The following is a 24,398-nucleotide window of genomic DNA, read 5'->3' on the forward strand; positions in this document are numbered from 1 at the left end:
TAGATGTGTTCTTTAATTCCTCTTTTAAATCTGTCATATTAACGTTAACTTTAATAACGTGCTTTTCTAACATACACAATGACTGTCATCGGATTTGGAATATTTTTCCAAGTTTCTATAGTCTCATCATCGAAACCATCACGTTGTCTTTTAGACCTGATAACTACCAGGCTATTTAAAACTGTTTTTTTCCACTAATTTAGATGTATATTCTCATTCTGATCAACGGTAGTTTACCTCTTTCAGGATTGCCGTTATTAAACCTCTCCTCAAAAGACCCAATCTTGATCCAGATGTTTCAGGTAATTATAGACCCATATCTAACCTCCCGTTCATTTGCTAAATTCTTGAAAAAGCAGTTGCAAGCCAATTATGTGAACATCTGCACAGGAATGGCGTGTTTGAAGAGTTTCAGTCAGGTTTTAGAGTAAATCGTAGCACAGAAACCGCACTGCTAAAAGTTACCAACGGCATTCTGATGGCTTCAGACAGCCGATTGGCCTCCATACTCGTCCTGTCGGCTCTTAAGGTTTAATTACTCTTTTTCTTTTAGTTGTGCTGCTATAGGTCTAGACTGCTGAGCACCTCTCTCCGCGGCTCTCACCCCCCCCCCCGCCGCAAATCTCTCCCTCTCACCCAAACAGTCAAGGCAGATGGCTGCCCTGCCAGAGCCTGGTTCTGCCCGAGTTTTCTGCGTCTTAAGGGAAGTCTTTCCTTGCCACTGTCGCCAGGGGCTTGCTGTTGGGTCTCTTTATCAACTCCATAAAGTGTTTGGTCTTTGGACCTGCTCTTTGGGTAAAGTGCCTTGATGTAACTTTGTTATGATTTGGCGCTATTTAAATTAACCAAATTTGATTTGACTCAAAATTGCCCTTCATACAAACAAAATGAACACTTCCTCCCATGTTTTTTCTCTTTCAAATTTAAAAACTTTAACCCTGCTCTGCTTGACTGCAGCTTAATATCCATATTCTGTATTATACATTCAGCGATGCTTTCGTACTGTCTGCCACAGTGAGTTTTAATATTTGTGACCTTGGTTTGTTTCATTAAATCTTCATTCAACTGAATTTTTGAGATTACCTTTAATCAAACGGATGACTCTGCAACAAATCTAGCTTTAAGCTTTTTTACATCGCTGGTTTAGATTGAGAAACCAATTTTTGGCTGACAGCAAAACAAACAAACAAAAAAAAATAATAATAAAAAAATAAAAATAAATAAATAAATCTGTGTAGTGATTGGACTTGAGTTTATCAAACAACCCACGCCTGTTGGATGTCTCAAGGAAACACCATATTAACCAAAATCACTGAACATAGCTGCAAAATTAACAAAATGCTATTCACTCATTTAAATTGAGGTGCATAATTTCAAGGGCTGGGTGGACAACCATATTTTTAATAATCACATAACTGAGATAACTCCCTTTGAGAGTACGAATGATTTAACCTCTTCTCCTAAATTCTTGGCAAAGATCCTGGAAGAGGAAAAGATTAATTCTGATGCAGAAAGACATCAGCATTAGCATGCATGTACGGTGAGACACTTCCACCTGCTTATGTTTCTGCATTTAACTCACAGTTCAGCCTCTATGGGTCTTTGCAAATTTTTAAGCTAAGCTAAATGTTTGAGTCTTGCCACTATATATTCACGTGTGTGTGTGTGTGTGTGTGTCTGTGTATTCCCCTCTCCAAGTTTGCTCATTAAGTTGTTTTGACAGTAAAGGCTTTTACCCTGAACCTTTCTGGTTTTCCGTAGCCAGATCAGCCACTGTTAAAGAAGCTGCCACTCTTCTGCTCCAGAGAAGAAAAAGGGCAGTGTTTGTGCATGAGGCTTCAAGTGCTATTCTTAGCCTTTTCACACAGGTGACCATGTAGGTGTGCGTTTGAAGAAGTAGTGAGCCATGTCAGAGGTATGTGTGTGTGCTCCAGTATACACAGTAAGCGGTAAGGAGAAGAAAGTAGCTCGTATTCGAGACAAATCGGGGACAAAATCCAAGCGAGTGCTGTCTTCTTTAGCAAAAGAAAAAAAAAAAAGATGAGATATCTACTGCTGCGGATTTCATGTGTGTGCATCTTTGTTCATCGACTGCATTCACGATACAAGGCCAAACAACTATGCATATGTGAAGTGGACGGACACAGGCTGTTTTTTAAACTAAAGAAAGAATGAACACTTTGGCTGACCTGGAAGAATTTTAAATATTACCTTATATCAAAAGGCTGCTCATCATAGACGTCGAACAACAGCAAAGCTTCCTGTTATCGTTTGAAGAAGTAATTCTGAATAACACTTCTCTACGGCATTTAAAAACCTTCAGGGCACCGTCATTTAAAAAAAAAAAAAAAAACATATCAAACATATCAACACACGTCCGTTTTATAAACCCGGGCTCATTGATAATCCTGATTTAGTGCAAACAGTTTAATTCTCATGGACACACCGTGGGCTGCCATAAAATGGGTAGGTAAATTGAAGTGATGCATTTCCCTGGAAAATATAGCAATTTGAGCTACATCCTACCAGCTGGGTGTTTACTACCGCTGCCTCTCAATGGGCACAACAATATTCACATATTAAAACAGGTCATTTTGCCAAGGAAACATCACCATCTGTGCACACTGTGCTCACTGATAATAGCGAAAACAACAATCTGTGCTGAAAGTGTCATATGTTTTACTTTGAAACTCGAAGAGAGCGGTGAAAATGGCAACATGAAGGTCTTCAAAGTTTAGTTTTTTTTTTTTTGCTCTCCAGTAGAGCAGTTATATACAGTTTATTTAAGACAGTATTGAGGACTGCTGGTCATTAAGCTAAGAACTTAAAGCAGCACTCCACCAACTTTACACACACCGCCAGTTCACTTTGCCACAGTGAGTACTATTCAGCATGTGAAAAGAGTCGTATACTATTGTTAGTGGCTCTTGGGGCGCTATGTCAGGTCTGGTAAATTACCCTGCGATTATAGAGTCATCGCATCACAGCTCGGGCTTAAGCACAACAACATTTAAGAGACTACAAGCTCAAGATGTAAGGCAACAAACTCCACACCTCAGTTGTGAGTCAGTGAGTTTGGAAGATGCGGTTGTTTACCAGGTCGGTAGGGCTTAATTAAAGCTACTATCTAGTTGCATTATGGGAAATATATGCTCCAGTGTTTTTAGAGATTGAGCCATATTGGAAAGTAAATGAGCGGGAACTAGAATGGAATGGAGTGCAGCAATGCCGCCATTGCATGAATCTCATGGGCTTTTAAACTTGAATGAATTTGACTAAACAGAATAAAATGGCTTGCAAAATGCATTGGAACTGCCTTTAGCTGGACATGAAGCATAACACGGAGGCCACTAGTCTGGCTATTCTGTGCATGTAACTTCAGCCAGTTTCAAAAAAGAGCTCCTTCCTCTCTGTCTCTTCACCCTGCCATGCTCTCCATCTCACACTCGCAAACATAATCCACCGCTGTGGATTCAGACAGAGATGGCAGATGTGATATTTTTGACGGGGGCAACGCTGTTTGGAGGCTGCCGGGTGGAGGCCATGTCATAATGAAGCACTGCAGCTGCGGCGAAGATGCCTGGGAGGGATCACAGGAGATCAAGGAGCCCTTCGTCAAAGAAGAACACCTTGCCCTTGACAGCCAGCTTGTGGGAGTCAGTTCACCGCAGCTCGGCAGAACAGCAGATAAATACCAAGATAAATACCAAGTCCTCATACAGAAGCATGCCCTTGTACAGTATGGAGAAGGTATGTTTGGAAGGGCTGGTGTTGAGTGTGTATCAGTACCTGACACTCACCTCGCTGCAGGTTGGGGATCAAAATATAGAAAAGACCAAATCATAAGTGAATTTACAGTATATATGCATCCTCACCCCTGAAGTTCTAACTCAAGAAATAGGTCAAAAATATAATGTATGTATTGTAACTGTACAGTAGAGGTCAGATGACAGTGTAATAAGTGTTAAACGGAGAACAAATTAAATACTGGACTATTAAAAACACTTCTAAATGATGTGTTTAAACATATTTATAGCATATAAACCTGCAGAAAAAAAAAATAAAAATCTTTGTTGATGTACGAGTCCTCAACAATCTCCACTCATGATCTGAAGTTTTTATGCTTAACACAAGAAATAGCAAATAGCTGCCTGCTTCCATATACAGCTGACAAGGTGCATTAGCATTATTTGAAAATTTGTGTCAGGCCACTTGAGAAAACTCCAATATTTAGTCTCCTTTTCTACACCACCTGCTGAAAGAAATACAGCGTGTGCCTCTTTAGATGCTAAATGCTGCACTATGTTCACCAGGAGTCTCAGTGTGCGTTGTGTGGAGCATCCTAAAGCATCCTAAAACCCTGGTTACATATCTTATTTTTGTTCCAGTGGAAAAACTGATCTGACAAAGTGTTCCGTTTTTATTTTTCAGATGGTGTCGAGTCCCACAACATAAATCCCTGCTTAAACACAGAGACACCAAGTTTGTTTGTTAGCTTTTCCAACTCTTGCGTTACTTAAATAAACCTAAAAAAAATTTGCTGTCCCAACAGCATATCAACATGGAACAATTCCTTGTTCTCAGATTGCTTTTTGTTTTAATGATAGTGATCAAACATTCAGGATCGAATGTGTTGATTTGCCGAAAAACTCTCTTTGTAACTCCTCATCTTGTGAACCAGTTATTTATTTTGATCCGGCAGTCCTTTTGATGGATGTTATCATTTAACCAGACTGAGATGGTAAAAAATACATTATGGTCTGACCAAAGACAACATAAAAGTTCCTATCAATGTCTTATCAAAGTGAAACTCAATATTAGAAAAAAAAAAAAAAAGAGGAAAACAAACATTTTTAAATATCATTTCATTTTAAAACAATTTAAAATTATATAATGATATGTATGTTCCTCCAAATCTTTCTGCTTTTTGTTGATTTGTGGACCCTTTTGACAAATTCTTGCAAAACCAGTGGGCTGGGGTAGGTTGGGAACCACCACAGTTGGTAGTTAAACCCAGCATGCCGTCGTTCAAGTAAAAGCAGCTGCCTAAGAGATTGCTCAGAATTATTATTACGATTACGTAATTATTAAAGATACACTTTTCTGTGAGAAATTTAGGTCATACCGCGCAAAAACTCTGTCTCTCTCAGTTTTTCCCATTAGATGTTGGAGAATGCATCAGTGTTTGGTGCCAGTGTGTGGGAGCGGGGTAAGATACGCGCTCTCAAACAGACGTACGGGCTCGCTGCAGGTCAGGGAGACAGAGCAGTGAGAGCAAACAGTAGCTAAAATAACTGCACATCAGTTCTAAAGCCACAAATTTTTCATTTTGATATTTGAGGCATATTAGAAAGAGGAAGGATGTTCAACAATGTGTTGCTGTCTTAACGCGTTACCTTTCCTTTGATTGTGAAGCCAAGACAACAAGCACTGTTGGAGTTTGATAGTTTGATTGCGATGTCTCTAGAAATGATTAAAACACTCAGAAAGAGGAAGAATTACTGCCCTGCAGTCGTGCTGAACTGTGAACCAGACAAGCCGCAGAAATATGGTCATAATTTCCCCTTCTTGATCTACATCACTGGCTAAAGGCCAGAATATAATGGTCAAAGTTAACCTTTGACTATTTTGATGTAAAATCTCATCACTTCTTCATTTTATCCTTACACATATTTTGATTCAATTGTGTTATAATTAACATGTGAATTTGTCTTGCGAGCTCATTTCATCTTTGACCGCCAAATTCTAATTCCTGGTGTCCACGTGCATGTTTGTGCCGCATGCAGTGAAATTTCCTCTGGGCATTCCTGAAATATCGCATTTGCAACTCACAATGAACTTTGAACTTTGCCAAAAATCTAATCTAGTTCATTGTCGAGACTGAGTGATTGAAATTTGAAAGAAATTCCCTCAAGGCATAACTGAGATTTCAGACTCAGAAGGGCGCGGTGGCGTCACAAAATTTCCATCAAATGGAAAAGGGGATGGGATGACAAGGGCGCCGTCGCCTCTCAGGGAGACGGAGCTGCGTTCGAACCTCGTGCCTCGGACCTTTCTGGGTGCAGGTTTCCTCCGCGGCCTCCAGTTTTCTGTAGGACTGTAGGAAGTCCAAAGCTGAGTCCTATTTGTTTTGCCAAATTCAGTTTTTGCAGGAACCCGAACTGCAGCCAGGATTAAATTTACTGGCAACATTTCTTTTTTCTAATCCGGGAAGTGCAACAACCTCAGGACTTCCCTCACTCTGACACCAGAAGCTGCGGTTCATGTCCAGTGTCAAACGGCTTGTTAGGTTTACAGAGGTTCACGGTTTGGATCAAATAAGCCCCCCCCCCCCCAAAAAAAAGAAAAAGAAAAAAGGTTTAGTGATGGGCTACAGGGCTGCACAAACGAAAACTAAAAAAAAAAAACAAAACAAACCTTTATCTAGTCTGTCACGCTGTAGTTGCTAGTAGTAGCATCTGTATATGTACTTACATGCTGGGAGACGTTACAAACAGCTGTGAGAAATTTAAATACACTAAAATAAGCATGTGTTGTTTTTTTCATTTTCATTTTCACTGGAACATTTACACACTTCCAGTATGTCATATATATGGTAATCTACACGGTCAAACAGTTCAGCAGTACGCAACACTGGGGTCACAGAACTGCTTCGAAATCATAATTAAAGAAAAACAAAACTTGGTAAGACAGAACAGGGCATGTCCAGCGTGATAATTGGGCAGGATGAAAAGCAACACAGGAGGTCATTAAAAAAACGCAGGGATCTGAGTTGATGTTATTAAAGCAGACACGCTGAAAGCTAAACATGTTTGGTAGATTGTATTAACCTCATTCAGTGTTAATCCTGCGGCAGACATGTGGGTCAAACTTAATGCAGCGCTCTGGAAGTGCAAGTAATGTAAGCGAATGTTAATTAATGTTATACAACTTTACCGCCGGCTCCCCTTCACACGGCCGTCTAAACTGGGCCTACACGTTTTCTATCTGTCGTCGTTTATCGGCTCGTTCCTCCTTTTTATTTTACCGAATGTAAATGATACTTCAAACGTCGGCCTACTCTTACAGCTGCTTGGAAGGTGAACCAGTAAAACTGAGATAAATAAACGCATCACAAAGATTGATCCCCATGTCGCCTGATCACTACAAACTGCTTCGGACTATAATGAAACACATTTCATATCAATCACAGGAGGACACGGCGGTGCGCCCCCTCCTCCTCGCAGCAGCAGACAGTGTCAGCTACAGCCAAATTTATTGGAACAGTCATACAATACTTTCTATTCACTGAGTCATACAAAGCATGACCTATAAAACACTTTTTTTTTTTTCTTATTCACAGGTCTGACTGATTATCAGAAGTTTAGTCTGATTAGTTCAATTTCTACAGTATGCTATGATAGAGACAGAAAAACCACCAATTATTCCAGCTTGGGTGCACTCAGACATCGTCCCAAGATGGTGGCGGTGCCTTCATTTTGTCACATCAGATGGCAAATCAGGCCCATACAGGTTATTTTTTATATAACGCTAACGCTTTGAACAAACCCTGACCCTAAATTCAGACATCGGCAGCTTATATAAACTGGAAAAAAAAAAAAAAAAAAGTCCAAATTGAAATGAGTTATGGGAAACAAAGCCGAAGAGCCCCATCAGCCCATTGTTGGGCTCATGTTGGCGTCATTTTGTTCCACAGTGGACTCTCTCTTGGACAAGTTAAGCTGCCGCAACGCAAAGAAGGTGAAAGTCGAGATGAAAATTGGCTTCTTTAGGGAGAGCCGAATAAATGGCTGTTGGTGTGGTTGAGGCCTGTTTTATGTTTTAACCCCCCCCCATGTAATTGGTGTAAATTTATTGAACAAAACACACCTCATTAAAACATGCACAGGGCGGCGGTGTTTTGTCATACTCACGCCTCATGTCTCTGAAGTAAATTGTCTGCCTGTTGGGGTTAAGCAGCTGGATAACGGAGTCGTCATTGTTCTTCACCCGACAGCTGATGATCGCCATGTCTCCTTCCACCACGGACACATTGTCTGTCACCAGGTTCTGACTCACCACTGGACAGGACAGGACAAAGGACAAGGACACATAAATTACCATTTGTGTACGGTGCGTACCCGTCAAGGAGAGGGCAATGGAGAGACCAAGGGATTAAGGAGATGGTCCTTTTCAGTGTTATTGGTAACACAGAAAAGGACAAAAAAAAAAAAAAAAAAAAAAAAAAAAAAAAAAAGGAAAGGCAACAAATATCCCAATGAGAAAGGGGCTAACGAGAAAGCAAGCAATTTGTTTTAAATGTGAGCTGTGCAAAAAGACAAAGTCCTGTCATTTCTATCTGGCTGCGTTCACACAGCTACAGAAAAAAAAGCAGCATAATTAGACATTTTTGTGAAATGACTACAAACGCTTTGCAAATAAATTCAGTCAAAAAAAGGACATCTCACTCGATAGGACAAAAAAAACCCAACAAAGATATAAATTAATCGGATGATTCTTCTTCTTCGACACGAGAAGTTTGAATTAAACGGGGAGCATATGGTGATAATGTGTTTGTATTTGTTTTGGCTTTCAGAATATGGAGAACAGATGCCATCTAATTCTCTTGAGTGCGTGTTTTGGTATAAGAGAGCGTTTAACGGTTGGCAACATACAGAGGAAGCAGGACGAGAACCCCCCCTTCCACCCAATGTGAGTCCACATGCAATAAATAGAGCTGAGTGACCGGGGAAACTCTTCAACAAGCCTGTGGGCCGAGGAAAAATTGGTCACAGCCGTCATCTGTCATCAGCCGCCACATAGATTGCCGCACTTCCTTGTTTCACAAACAATATCTCTGCCTGAAGAATGAAAAATGGATTCTTTCTTGCTTTGTGCTACTTTGATTTGAAAAACTACAGTAATAACATTGCAGACTTTGCTTTGGGGTTGCATCCATAGTTGGGGCTGATGGTAAAGCTTGAGTGGCTTTGGTTTATTTTAAATTATTGCTACAGAAGCAACGCTTGGCAGCTCGCCAGTCGTGGCTGATAGTTATTTTCGGTCCCCAGTGCAAGATTTTTATTGTGAGATACACACAGACACACACATGCTCAAGGCTATATGGACAAACACAAACAGACACAAAATCAAATCACCAATTTACTGTAGGAAATCAACTAGTCATATTTGAAATGTTTACGCTACTTGTGTCACTATCAGAGAAACAATACTATGAAACACTGCAAAAAATAAAATTGACAAAAAAAAAAAAACACTGAGCAGGAGCATGCACTGCAGGTGTGTACTATGGTGACTGTTTTGCCCAACAGCTTCCCTACGTCTTATCAAAAACAAACTCAGCAGCAAGCCATCTCAAAACCTGCACCAGACTGGCACAGCGGCCAATCACAAATCCCTTTGAAAAGGCAATTATTCACCAACTGAAATGACTTGAAAAGCCTTGCATTGTGCAAAAAAAAAAAAAAAAGTCTCCCTAATGCCAGGTTTGCGGGACATGATGTGTGTCTCTCCAGATGGCCGATGATTGTAGTGATTCCTTTAGTTGATGTCAGACCGCCTGCTGAACCAATCAAAACCATCCGACTTCATCACAAGCTGCACGCTGTCCACAGACAGGAAAATGCACGTCAGCAAGCACGTAATGATGGATGCTGTCAAACTGAGCACGGGGAGACAAAAGTAAATCCTGATATGAAATACGACTACGACACATTATACATGATGAAATAAAAAATTGTTGAGCCTGACACTCGTGTTCATTTTCCGACTCCCCACGTTCGTCAGATCAGGCAATTTTTCAGCCAGATATTGTGTAATCTGAGGCGGATATTGTGTAGCCAGTGCTGATCTTTGATGCTCTCAGTAGATAGAACGGCCGGCCAATTCATCCTCTGCAGCCTGGCACTGCTTTTGATCAGTTTCATTTGGATAAGGATCACATTCGCCATCATCACACAGTATAAATATGACAGCTATTATAAACAGGTGGTTCGATATAATGCTGCAACGTCCTACTGCGGCTGTAAATTTCTTTCATGCTCATTGAAATTATGTCTAATTTTATATGGCCTCTGCTTATAATACACCAAAAGAAAGATTTCTTTCTGTTACCCCTTCACAGCAAGATGCAGGGCGACATAAAGAAGCACGGGCTGCTAACATTACTCATCCAGGATGCACCAGATCTTACAGAGAGTCTGTCATCTTGCCAAGCTCTCAACTGGCGTGGAGAGAAATCTTATGGATAAAGTCTTTGTAATTACCCTTACACCTTCCTCCTACATCGTTATGAAAATAGCATCGCAAATACATTTTCTCCGAGAGGCTAAAAGGACCAACTCATGGGTGGAAACGAGGGGTGAGAAGCGAAAGCAACCACGAGAACACAAGAAACATCAACTGCTAATTTGCATGCCTCAGTTGTCAAGCACCTCGAAAATATCCCTGCCATTTAGGAGACAAGGAGGATGAGGTGGGAAGAGAGAAATTGCATCCTCTGATGCTGACAGATAAGGATAGACAGCTTAACAAAGAGATTCAAATCAGCATCCCTCGGTGGCCCAAACGCAGCCCTAAATAAATGAACCTCGCCGTCTTTAATATTCAAGACCAAACCTAATTTTTCAAAAGATGTGCAGAGGTGGGCGGCAGGGTGGGCATCTGGTTATGATAATAGGCTAAGATACTACAAAATGCATTTCAAGGCATTCGCTGAAGGTTACAAGGCGGCAACAGGGCGCTGCAAGGTGTCTGGTGAGCTGTGTCTCAAGCCAGCGATTGTAGTGGGAAGGACTTCAAGTGGTGGCTGCCTTGTCAGCGACTTAATTGTTCCTGTTGTGCCAAATAAACAACTCTGACGTGCTGGAAGATGGTATGGGGAGGCTGGGAAGAGGGGAGAGAGAGCGAAGGGAGGGAGGCAGCTTTGCACTAATTAATGGCCAACAACAACAGTGTGCTGCGGCCTCCGAGGACACTGACAGAGACGCTACAGAAAAGCACTTCTGACGTGACGATGGGTGAAGGCTGTTTAAATCTGTAACACGAAGCGAGTTTTCCTTTTTCATTTAGAGATTTACTTTTGTCAAGAATGTCTTGAGGGGGTAAAGGAGGAAGGGGTGCCGGAGGGCCAGGAGTTTTATTACCGAACAACCTTTGTACAAACCGTTGTTTATTGATCATGACACTTTCACGGAGGTGCGCCGCGCTGGTTTTGATCCAGCCTCTCAAAACCTTCTCAGGTTATGGAATCGATCACGGTACGATCACGTCCGTATTAATTTTGTCAAAGTTACATGTTAATTCTGAGCTTCTTCTTTTTCATTGACCTTGAGTGAGCAATTCCTGTCCTGTATTTTAATCACTCACATATCTGAAGCCCTAACTTGGTCGTAAATATAGAGTTAGCCGATGTAGCTACAGTTAACGGGGTTAGCTACATGGCGCTACAACTGCGAGGGGGCCTGAGAGTACCAGCGGTGGACAAATTACACAGTTCCAGTTCCTTCAGTCAAAGTGCAGATCCTCCTTGTCAAATCTTACTCCAGTAAAAGTGAAAGTCGTTAAGTTTAACCATGACCTGACTAAAAGTAAAATTCTTCAGCATTTAAAGTACTTTTCATCGCAATGCAATTTTTTTTAGTTTGGGAGCACATCAGGATCCCAAAGATCACATCACATCATGGATGTTAGTCTGCAGTCTGCTGATAATACACTGTGTCACGTTACATCACGGAGCAGGAATAGAAAGAGAATCGGAAATGCCTTTGTTTTCGAGGATTCAGTGTGGACAGTGTGTCTAAAATCTTAAACCTGATGAAGAAATAACCAGGCAGCCGTCTGTGATCTTGACGTATGGATCAGGACTCGGATAAATACTGTCAGCATCTAAAAACTCGGCGTGACAAACGCTACACACGTCCTCTACGCTCCCTTTGCGTTAAATACTCGTGTGAAGCTGTGTTGATGCTATGAAATGCAGATTGACTGCATTCACTTCGTGCTTTATGTCAGCATCTATGGGCTGTAAAGATAGATAATGTGACAAGTGTGCAAGCACCGAGGTTACGGACTCGACAAAAACACACTACCGCCCAACAAAAGTCTCACACTGAAGCTTTTACTTACCGCTGACAGTTCTCTAGCTGAAGACAAACTCCCATAATTGAAATAGATATTATGATAATGGTACATCAGAGATGGTGTGAGTAATATATAATTGCGAGTCTGAACAGCACTTAATACATTTCCTCCTAATATTTAAATGCATCATTTAATTTGTCTCTTTCCATCACATCACGAGGTTGTGCATTAAAACATAAATACAAAAGGCACCATTGACGTCCATTTACCCTCCATGAGTCTAACAGCAGACTGAGCAAACAGCCGAGTAAAGTAGTATATCAAACATAGATATCAATACCAAACAAGTCAGTGCAGCTCACCGTGGAAAACATATCCCACTCAGTCTCTCAGCTGCGTTAGTATTCAGCAAAGCTTTGAAGTGCACATCTTTCTAATCTCCCAGGCAATATGAGCTATACTGCCTGGAAACTGGGAGCACCACCATCAATCTGCATCAATCTAGACCAGCAAACTCTCCACTGTGTGGTCAGAAAAATGAATAAATCACCGCTTTATTGGCCCGATATTCTCCGGCTACACAGTTAAAATCCCCAACAGCTGCCGCACCGTTTTATTTGTTTGTGGAATAAACTCACAACTGGAGACTCAGAGTTCAACCAGAGCGATGCGCGTCGGCTTTAAAGTCAACTTTGAATGTCAATTTAGAGAATTGATTGAGGTGGTGAATTTTTTTTTTTCATTATTATTATTATTATTATTATTATTATTGCTATTCTTTATTTATTCACCAATCGCTGCAGTTCATCGGGGCTGTCAGTGAATTCTTAACAACAAAGTTTAAAATGAAAACTTTATAAGATTTCACATCTGTGACATCTACCTGCCTTGCAGCTTGTTCCTGGCCTGACGTAGTCAGTCTGCCTTCCACACTGTAGAAGCCGACACCCTGTGATCACTTCCTCTGTCTCCTAACTGCTGACACCCACCTTGTATCATCAATCGTTCACTTTTTTCACTCCTGCACATCCCATCTGTCTGTATCCTGCTCTTAATGCTGATCGTACCGATTTCCTGATTTTACTTCATTGTTAATTTTTGGTTCCCTTCCGTTGTAATCGATTGTTTTTGGTGTAACCTTTACACGGACTCCTTTCTTGTCACATTCCCTGACAAGGCCGATAAAATACTTTTTCAGTTGAAAATTTCTGTAGTCTGTATTGAATTCCCTCAGACTCAGAACACCCAAATGCAATATTGCAGGACTGCTCCACTCGTTTCAATTTTTTAGAAAAGGCGACTGGCATTTTATTTAATTTTTGATGTTTAATTAAGTCTTAAGTACGTCTAATTCCTTCTTTACTTTATACATTTTTCTCTTTTTACATTGTTATCATTGAGTGTTTTAATGAACACATTTAGTCACATTTATTTGGTGTTTTTATTTTTTTGGTGTGTGTTAAATTGTACTGTACTTATTTTAGTTGTTGGGGTTAGGGGTATGTATGTGAGTGTGGGGTGGGGAGGGGGTCAAAAATTGTAAGGGAAATGCACTTAAGGCATGAAACAAATTTTCAATAAAACACAAGTAGCTAAAAAATACATTTGTCAAGTTGTATTTTATGAACATCTCCGATACTTTCTGTTTTTCTTTTTCAGTGCAACACTGGCCAGTAACAAACTTGGCCCATGGCGATGGATGGGGGCAAGATTTCAGCCTTCGGCCATCCATGTCAAAAAGTCGAAGCAGCCAATCCCAGATTAAAGTTGTCAGACAATGACACTCCATACCAGACTGTGCAAAGCTAGCCTGGGGCCCAAACTCACTTAGACTGAGAAGGACGAAGGCAAAAAAAAAAAAAAAAAAAAGTCATGTTCCATTTGCCTGGGTTAACAGCTGCAGGTTCCTGTGTGCTTCGGTAAGAAGGGATGTATACAAATGATGTATAATAGTGCTAGTATTGCATTTTTTATTAGATCTACTGTTAAACATGCATCTATTTACATGATGTCTTCGGTGAAACATGACGCAACGTGCTGAAATCTTGGGCAGCATATGGTGCATTTTCTTAATCCATGCGTTAGTGCGGCTGCTGCGTGTGATCACCACGGCCAGCTGACACTGATTTGCTTCCCTTTGACATTTTCGAAGAACATGTGTTTGTTTCTAGGGCTCCTGGAGATAAAATGGTGGTTGCTTGCACACTGGGCTGGAGCATATTATACATATTTATATACATATATTGGACGATACATGCATGCATCCACCGCCGCGTGTTTGCGGTCGCTCCTGGCTGATTGCATGTTCGTCTGATTACATGTCTCTGTGCTGACTACAAGGAGTTGCTTTCTGGGTAACCTTTCTGTCTGAACAAGTGTACAAGAGAAGGGGTTATTACATCTCTGGGTAGTCTTTACCATAATAACGGCCGGGGGCCTGTTATGGTAAGTAGATATGTATGAGGACAAACTACAGAAGACCTTCAAAGGAGTTTTGGCCCTCTGGAATTTGTGTTAAAACTTATAGAACAATCCAGCATCTTCTGTTCTTATTTTGGCCCTCATGTCTATCAAAAGCGAAAAATACTGTACACATGTTGTGAAAAACGATATCAAACAGAGGCTCCAAATCAAACCCCAGATTTTGCAAACCTCAGTTTTCACACCAAGCTCCTGAATAAAGTGTGTTGCTGTCGCTTTTACCAGTACTTCACGAGCTTGATGTCTTCACACACTTAAGGGGTGTCTGTGCCAGACACCTGCTCTATTTCCTGGTCCGTACATGCTGCATTCTTCTTAGCTCACTGACACTGGCGAGATTTCAAAGGCGGCCTTTTTCAATCGCACGAATGTGGCGATTAACAGAATCTGGTTCGCGCAATCATCTGAGCACTAACAGGGAGGTGTTTGTCCTGGTTTGGGGGCGTAACACCTTAAACCTTTTAGTCAGTGTTGACTTTTCAGAAGTTTGTATGTTTCCTTAACTTTAAGGCTTTGAGCCTCCTTCATTATAGGTGCAGATCTCAGATATTACTTTAACCTGCACAGATGACATAAGACGGAAAAAAACTAAATTCTAATGAACCGGAATTATCCCTTTATTTACAGAAATCATAACAGCAGAGCGGCGTCAACATCTGACTTTGTATGTTTTTGATGCGTGAAATGACTACAGAGTTGATCCGGAGCCTCTCATTTCTACCACAATCTGTGTGAACAGAACAAGCCCTTCACCCAAGCTGCTCGCTGTGCGAATACTGTTAGTACAGCCCACTGACAGCTAGAGGCAGCTGAGAAAAGGTCAAGATCCTTGTATGGCCTGACCACTTCAAACAGCAGATTCCCTCTCGGTGAGGATTTGAAGGAGGCAGTTCGGTTAATCTGTATGTTGGCCGTGACTGTTCAGAGAAGCTCGGAGATATGGCAGACAGACGTTATGGGGGATGATCCCATTGGTTGGTTTAGCAATCAGACTCTTCAATAAGATCGCAGTGTTGATGGAGGCTCGAGCGGCCCGCCGCTCTTCACCGTCTCTTGTTACATGTCCAGCAAAAACACGCCAAAGTCAGCCTAGTGAGATTCTACCAAGATAAGTGGACATGGCGCTTTTAAAGAAGCATGCATGTTGAATATGTTTCCACAAAAATATATGAAAAAAAAAGATCCAATTACAGTGTAGAAGACATGACAGCTTATCTCGTCAGCGTGTTTGTGTGTGTTTGTGTGTACATGAAGGCATAGCTTTTTTTTTTTCTTATCACTTTTCCTCCACGCATCTGTAGTTCTTACAGCATTCACCTGTTAAACATTTATACCGTTTGTTGAATAACTTCAGAGCTGCTCACAAATTTGTATTGTTTTATTATTGATGTTTTGTTTTCCTGTTTCCGTGTTTATGAGTGTTACTGAACAGTGAATGGTTTTATAAAGCCCTGGTGGGTGGAACAGCACGACGCATCATAAGATAACTGAAGTCTTTTGTCATCAACTGGAAATAAACAGCTGCAGTTTTTTTTTTTTCTTCTTTTTTAATTCATAACGCAACGTTGAGCGAGTTCATCAGTCGGCCATTTGAAAGGTTATTGACTATTTTCACAGACATATGCCTGCAAAATTTAAAGCATTTGCATCAAAGCACTGTATGCTTTTATTTAAATACATGTTTATCATCATTATTAGATCAATGTATCTTATAATAAAAAAGGGGGGTTTGATAACAGCCGAAATAACCAAGATGAATATTCTTATGTAATACTGTATGCAAAATATCTTTGCATCTGACAAAGAAATCTGTAAGAGACTTAGACGGGTAAGTAAATAACTTTTTTCTTTTGCCCGACTCCACTAATAGAATTAATACATGTCACGCAATAAAGGCTTTACTAATAACTATCAGGCACCAATATCCTCCTTTCCAATCTGACATTGCATAATTCAACCATGTCATCCATAATAGACCAAAGCTAAATCTGACGATAGCAGCAACCCCCTTTGAGATTCATACAAATGTAAGATAATGCATCTGACCGAATTTCTAATAAATTACTTTGCTTTAAAGAGTCAAAGAAATACACAGAGCCGAGAGATCCAGACGGGGATACCATTAAAACAGTTATATACGAATCTGAGTCAGTATTCTCCAACACACACACACAAAAAAGAACTATTTTCGACATTATACGAACATAAAGTTGTACAGCTCTGGACAATAAGATGCCGCCCAGTCAATGGCGCGATTTGGAAAGTCAGGGGACCAATGGAGTCACCGTAAATTGTAGTGCATGTGCATTGGAGACTTACTGAGCAGTGAATTTCATGGCAGTCTGTCCAATACTTGTTTTGCCTGACTAACCTTACCAGCCCTGAAGCCCTGTACTTAATGTGGCCATAAATGAAATGGCATCGCATGATTGTACAGAACATTAATTAAAGCATCAGCCGTTATACTGAATGTTTTTCACAGCTATGCTCCTATAGCCAGTCCCCTACCACACACTCACACACACTCTATACCTCTCCCACTGATGCTTGGTGGAACAGTGGATTTGTGACACATTATGTAAGAATGGGGTGTGAAGAGCCTTGTAGGGTGTTACATGCTTGCAGCGAGCATGTAAGTGGCTTTTGTGCTACCACTGCTGCTGTGTGCAGCACAGGAGGGAAAAAAAAAAAAAAAAAAAAGCCTTTATCTCGCCTTTAAATAAAAATCTTAGGGTGGTATTTCACAGCGCTGAGTATGGTGCCATATTATGGTTTGTTTACAATAATACAAATAGCACAAAATAAGAGCAAGCCACCCTGGGATGTACGTTTTCAAGCTTAATTTTGTCCACATGAATTCCCCGCCGTTGAAAAGAAGATACCAGGAGTTACACAAAATATATGCTGCAGGCGATGGTGCTTCACGGAAATAATCTCATTAGCTAATGGAGGCTGCAACGCTCGGAGTCAACATGTACACATTGGTTTAGTCCGGCGTTAGCGATGTAAATGGGAATATGTGGAAAAATCCGGTCATTATGGAGCAATTATTGATGAATATGCAACAGCTGCTGCAAAACAGATTTCCGAGTGTCGCTGCAAACATGAAACTAAGTGGATTTACAGAAGATGACAACACAGATGCCATAAAGTAATATAAAACCTGATGTCAAGATGCCTCCCCAGCGACAACATACTCAGGGTATAAAAATGCGAGCAGGATCATTGCAATGAAATGCAATCACATTTCTTCATTCAATCAGCTCGACATGATTGTCGTGGCAGCCAATTTCTATAAGTGGGGAGAGGGAGTTGGTTACGTGTTACTCTATCCAGTCAGTGCTGTCAATGCTATTTTCACTCATCACAGGATCTTGCAAAGCAGTTGCTTGGAGCAGTTCATGTCTTTCATGATGATTATGAAATATGTCAATGTGCGCTGTGCACAGTTTTCATCTGTGGAAGTCGATTTTACAACAACTTGTGAAGCTGTGTCAATCTCGTCCACACATTTCTGGATCTGGGACACGAAGATGTCTCAGCTGCATATAAAGTTCTGATTGGCAGATTGTTTTTCCAGCCACAGGAAACAGCCGGCAATTACAGAAGAGCGATGTGAGCGGAGACGCACGGTCCAGAACAAGTTTAATTCAATGTGGGAAATGAACGCGCTGTAAAATTTAATGCAAATCTGCTAATGACATTTTGAGAGTAGAAATTGTATCCTGAGATTGGCACTGGATGAAAGGTCAACAGTGACAGGACAGATAGAGATTCTGGTGGGATGAAGGAAGATCCAAAGAAAATATCAGTATCATGTTTAATGGCAGAATGGTAAATGGTTGAGTCTTAAACTAAAACATTAACTCAAACCTGTTGGGCCTTTCTGTAGAATTCCCACATTACCGGCCTCACATATCTGATGATGATATATGATTTCTGTTGCGACATCAATTAACTGGTTTTATTTGGTGCGTAAAATATTGTACAATATACAAACTGATGCTGCATCAAATGCATTTTCAGATTAATTTGCGTGCTCTTTGGCTCACCAAAGGCCACTTAACATCTAGAGTGCATGTTGGAGACACAGAATGCATACCAACTCCAACTGCAAGTCTCTCAGTATGAGAAGAAAATGTCATGATACTTGAGGCAGAGTGGCTTAATTTGAAATACGACTTCATGTTTCAAGTGAAGTACAACATAAAGACGGGCAATGAGTTAAAGTAAAGACTGACATAAAGAGTTTCAGTCAGGTTGTTGGGTCACAAAGTGCTGCCAGAACAGTTTCAGTGTTCCCCGGCATTAAACTTTACAAGCCCACCACCTCTACTGGAGGGATGAGCAAGGCCGAATGATCCCTAGTTCCCCGCAGAAAGAGGCTTTGTCAAAAATTTGTATTTGCTATCAATTTTTTTATTTTTATTTTTTTCATTGGAGCCGGCATAAAAATGTTTCAAGGTGGGATTCAGTTAATCTTGACTGTGCTTAAACTTCGACTGCAGCAATGACAGTCAGCTTTGGTCCCACCTCAGAGATGTTACGCCCTTGTAAATTTAAGGAAAACCCAATTTAATGAGAGAAAGATCAAGACGGGGACACTTTTCCAACTTCTGAGAATTCTGAATATGTATTGCAAATAGATGTTTGAATTTCTTTACTTGCTATTTGCCAACCTTGTAAGCCTTTTCAAAAAATGAGTAGGTAGCTTATTATGGGTTTGACAGACTCTCTGACAACAGCATCCTGCTGCAGCTGGAACTGAGACTGATAAGAGAAAGGTTTGCTGCGTTGGAGAAAAAAAAACAGGCGAGAAAGCACTGTGGAGCTAACGGGAGACTTCAATCCCATTACACAGAGTCATCTGACCCAATTTTAATTTCAAATAAAATTACATTTATTAGTGACGCTGTCGGTGTTTCCCAAAGTTCAGAAAGTTTTGCATTGTCATAAGTCGCGGGTCTTATTTGGGAAAAAAAAAGTACGTCCCTGTAACCAACAGGAGCTCGTATTAATGGAGACACTGATGACTTGGCTTCATCAATTCACATTTCATGTGTCGGGGCGACTAACATCCTCAACTCGTCTCCTGCAGGGCAGTTACATAAACCAGGTGCACCACATACATAGGATTTCCTCCAAATTAACATCAAAACAGACTTTCCTTCCTTCTCTCCACCTCATTTTCCTCCCGCTTTTTCATTCCCCCTCTTTGCTCAAAGGAGAATGCGGGGAGGCGTTGTGCTGGATTCAAATAAAGAAATCAAGAAGTAAACAGAGAAGCGGCAAGGGAGGCAGGAAGGGTAGGCGGGAGGGATGGATGGAACGTGGCTGCTGGTTGGTGTCGCTAATGATGAGGAAAATGGAGGGTCATGTGGGAGCCATGGCTGGATGGAGAGAGAGGGAGTTGGTGTGGTATAAAGAGTCAAGATCACTTGAGTGGTGGGTGGATGCTTTGTGCACACGTGTGTATGTGTGCGTGTCATCCTAGTGTGTTTTCCATCTACGTGCTCAAGTTGCGTGCGCTGACACGTGCTTACATTACACGGTGGCAGTACATGCCTTTACCTACATGAGTCAAACCAGGTTACACGGCACGTGTGTGTGTGTGTGTGTGTGTGTTTGTCTGTGAGTGCAAGTGCAGTGTGTGCGTGCAAATGCAGGCATGGAGGGGGCGGCAGCCAAGTGATTAATGCGTCAGAGAGGCAGCTGTGGTCTGGGCTCACTCATTTGGAAATATCTTTCAGTGAAGAAAGACAGAATGGGAGAATGGTGGTGGTGGGGGGTGAGCTTATAAAAGTAAGCTCACAGCCTTTTTCTGAGTCAAACGAACGGAGACAGAATTGGAGGTCGGAGAAGGGAGGTAGAGGGCAGTGCAGCATCCTTCTGTCCTCCATCACCTGTCATCAGCTGTTGAATATGAATGACAATGAATGTGTCACGTTTCAATGAAACCCCCCCCCACGCAGTGTTACTTCCACTTTGGGCACATGAGCAAGTCGAACTGAGAGTCTCCATTTCTTTCATCGACAAAAGAGCAACATGTCTCAACGGGAGAGTGAAGATGTTAATTGCGAAGTTCTGTCCCTGATTGAGTTAAGATACAATCAACTTTACAGGCAAATGTTCTAAATTATCGAAAAAGATGCTATCATTTATTTCAAAGTTTCAAGACTTCAATTAAGGCTGCACAAAAAAAAAAATATATATACAAATGTTAACAGCAACAACAACAAAAACAATAGCAAATCTGATTGTGACTATTTTAGCAGATTTGCAAATGCAAATGTGATTGCCGTATGATTCCTGATGTTTTTTTTTTTTTTGCATTTCCTATTTCACTAAGAACTTGGCCATATTGCAGTTATGATTATATTTTTATTAACTGCACAGCACTCACTGCCAGCAAAACATTTCAAATGACTGATTTTCAGGGTTTCAAAAAAACAAAAACAAAAAACAAATCTTTATAAATTTATTTATTTATTTTTTTTTATTTGTCAGTTCGTCGGCCAAGTGAGTTATGCTTCATATGGAAGAGGGGGTAAAACTCGTGATATGATGATAAATGTTAAAGCTTTTAAAAGCTTTATATTGTACCGACTACATCTGGATCCTGGCATATTATATGGCACAAAACCTTCATTAAATCCTCACCTTCCTCAAATAGCACAAATACAGAGGAGAAATTATATCGTCATTAAGACACAGAGGAGAAAGAGAAAAAAGGTTTAATGTATTTTTTAATTGTATCATTTAGAACAATGAAAGATAACGATCTCAAATCAAATGTGCGTTCAGTGCATGGGCGAATTTCTTTAACCCCTTCCTGCCCAGCAGTTATGGCTCAATATTGACAAGCAACGCAGGCACCTAAAAATCTTTGAAGCTGCTTAAAACGCATCAGCTATCCAACACAATAAAAGCTTCGACGTGGCCCTTCACTCCTCATGACAGAAGTCCTCATCATACACCCGCGTGTTTCCTCTGCACACGGTGTTTACTGGAGAAAACTGGGGCTTAAATCACCTCCAAAACAAGAGCGGGTGCAGGTGGAGAAACAGCTTGTGCTGTAGGGGCTACCGTGCATCCTGACTCACCCATTTTAAATGTGGAGCAACTCATGTGGATATTATGTTGAGTCAGGCAGCTGCAGGGAAGAGCGCGAGAAAGCAGAAAGGGGATATCACACTGGCATCTCCCGACGCACGCTGGGTGAGGCAGGTTAACTCTTCGGGGGCCACGACAAGTGACAAACAACTGATGACAAAGGTGTCTGTCTGAGAAAGCGCAGCGGAACCCATCTAATGTTGCAAAAATACCACTAATGGGCATTTTCAATGAAATACCCAAATTGCACAGTGAGATGTACAATTCGGATGGAGTGAGAATTATTTTTTCCTTTTGTTTCAGTCGGTTGGGTTAAAAACTTATTTATTATATTTTCCAATTTAACTTTACTGGGCCTGATAATAAAAACGTTCTTGCTGTTATCAGGTATGTTGTAACTGATGGGTTTAGTAAAGATAAATGGAAGATGCTGTTTGACTGCAACTTTTGTCCCCAAAAATCACCACGTGTTGCTACGTTTTTTTAATTTCGTCAGCGCCATTAACAACTATGAACTGATCAGCCTTGGAGCGACATTACGAGCACAAATCCTTGCCAAGAGCTGCTTCCAGGAGTGAAAAGCAGCACTTAACTCCGGTTTTTGCCAGATTCAGCTCTTCTTTCCTTGTGTGTATCCAACCATCAGCCACAAATGCTAACCAGCTAGCCCCAGTCTGCTCCTTCATATTGGAGATGCTACCAATCAAAGTTTTCCTCAGGCGCATTTCATGTCAGCGGGGAAAACACTTTTAAAAGAGGCTGCTTGCAATTTGGGACACAAGTGGTATCGTAGCAGTATTTTTTTATTTATTTATTTATTTTGCTACCGCAGCATTTGTTTTTGAGGATTCAAATGCTATTACGGCCAATACAACCCCGTCGAGACATTATTTGGTGATTTTTTTTTCTTCAGTCGATTGGTTTTAAATATAGGGAGAAGTAATGAAAAAAGAAGGAGAAGCAGAATAAGCAGACCTCCTGCACATCCAGCCTGTTACATACGGCCCCTGATGCTGTTTATGAACTAGCAGCACAGGGCACCTCTCAGCTCAACTGCCCTGACGCATCGGTGACATTTGTCCTCAGTCGTAGCAACTACGCTCGAAAAGAAAGAAAGAGTGACAGACAAATAATGCAACGCTGTTCCTGATTGGGTTACATGCTGATCGCCTTGGTGTGAGAATAATAGTGAGTCTGTGTGACACTGTTGAGCAGTTTTTCACACGTGTGCACACTGAAAAGTGACATTTGGCAGTTTGAGGCGTTAGCGGCGTGAACATTTTCGGCGAGTGTGCTGCTTGAAGAAAAGCAAAACATTTATTTAGATACAGTTGCACGACGACGTGATGCTGAGTACATAAGCGCTGGCCAGAAGAGAAAGCCACAGGCATTGTGGTTGTTTCTAATCAAAGGTCTACTTCACAATAAAGGCGGTATGACATTATCACCTGCTAACAGGTTTAACTGGAGCTGTGAGGCTGAAATCATGCTGCTATTATGTGATATGACACTCAAATCTCAAAAAATCTGTTCCCTGCAAGCTCATCACCAAGAGGGCCCCCCTTTCACATTACAACTAACATCATATTTTTACATGATGTGTGAGTTTTGATTCATGCAGGTATGAGAATCAAAGGTGAAACCAGAATAAAAAAAAAAGACTGAAACTTTCCGAATTTTCGCTCGAGTTTCTGGAAGTAAGAGTTCAGGTGGCGTCACTGCGAATGGAGTCTGCCGTTCTTGTTTTTTTAACACGTTTACGAAAACGTACGTTTCTCTTGAGAGCTGCCCTCGCACTCGCCCTCCATGACACCGGACAGCCTCACGCTCAGCCCTTTCCTTCCTTGCTTTGTGTCCTGCCTCCCCAAATAATTAAACATAACGATCAAAGGGCGACATAAGAAAATCTGCAGCGACACCACTTTTACAGATTTGTACAACTTTATGCAAGTGTTAAAATTCGAGCGTTTTCCTTTCCCTAGCCTCACAGATTTCGAGAAACGATTTCAAACTGTTTGTTTAATTTTTCTGGGGAAAGTTGTTTTTGGGTCACTAAATCTCATATTCGTCGGAGAGTCCTGCGGTTTACTTTGGCTGGTGGTGTTTTATGCTGGAAAACTGTGACTAACTGTCAAGTGAGTGCTGCACACAGTTATGATGATTTAATTAGGACAAATAATTGAGTCATCATCAAATGATGGAGTACCACCCTCTGTTGAGAAATTGCACATTATTACATTTGTTAATCAAAGAATGAATATCTAATACCACCACATACTGTAAATATCAAGCTGAAGTTGAATTATACAAAACCATGATTACAGTGTTTTCCCTTTAAACCTGTTTTGATTCATAATTAATCATCTCTCTCATTTGATGTAACCGCTGCTTCGGATGAAAAAGTCACACTTACTTTATGAGGCAAGACACTGACACAGCACCACTGCTTGGTTACCACATCGAGGCATTGCATTATTACACAAATCTAGTTTTCATTTGTAGCTTTATACCATGAGCCAGTTACAGCAGCTTGTTTCCACAACCTCCGCAGTGAGTCACGACGCCTCTCCACATCTGGCTAAAACTAAGTTCAATTATTACTTTTTCTCCTCACGCGCCGTTCGTGAGGGAGAAAGGGGGAAAATCTACTTATCTGGAAAAGTCAAATATAATTTCTTTTAATACTGGGTCATTTTGAAAGATCAATTGACGTGTCTGCAGCC

General features: G+C 41.0%; 1 protein-coding gene across 3 annotated transcripts in view; it reads right to left on the reverse strand.

The window, feature by feature from the left end:
* The window catches only part of cadm1a (cell adhesion molecule 1a), a 328,662-nt gene that overhangs the window by 70,411 nt on the left and 233,853 nt on the right, over positions 1 to 24,398 (reverse strand). For all 3 annotated transcript variants that reach the window (XM_029518976.1, XM_029518975.1, XM_029518974.1), the window contains exon 2: positions 7,914 to 8,060. In XM_029518976.1, coding sequence (XP_029374836.1) covers positions 7,914 to 8,060 — 147 coding nt within the window. The remainder of the gene's footprint in view (positions 1 to 7,913; positions 8,061 to 24,398) is intronic.

The sequence above is a fragment of the Echeneis naucrates genome, chromosome 14 (genome assembly GCF_900963305.1).
Source record: "Echeneis naucrates chromosome 14, fEcheNa1.1, whole genome shotgun sequence".
NCBI classification, from domain to species: Eukaryota; Metazoa; Chordata; class Actinopteri; order Carangiformes; family Echeneidae; genus Echeneis; species Echeneis naucrates.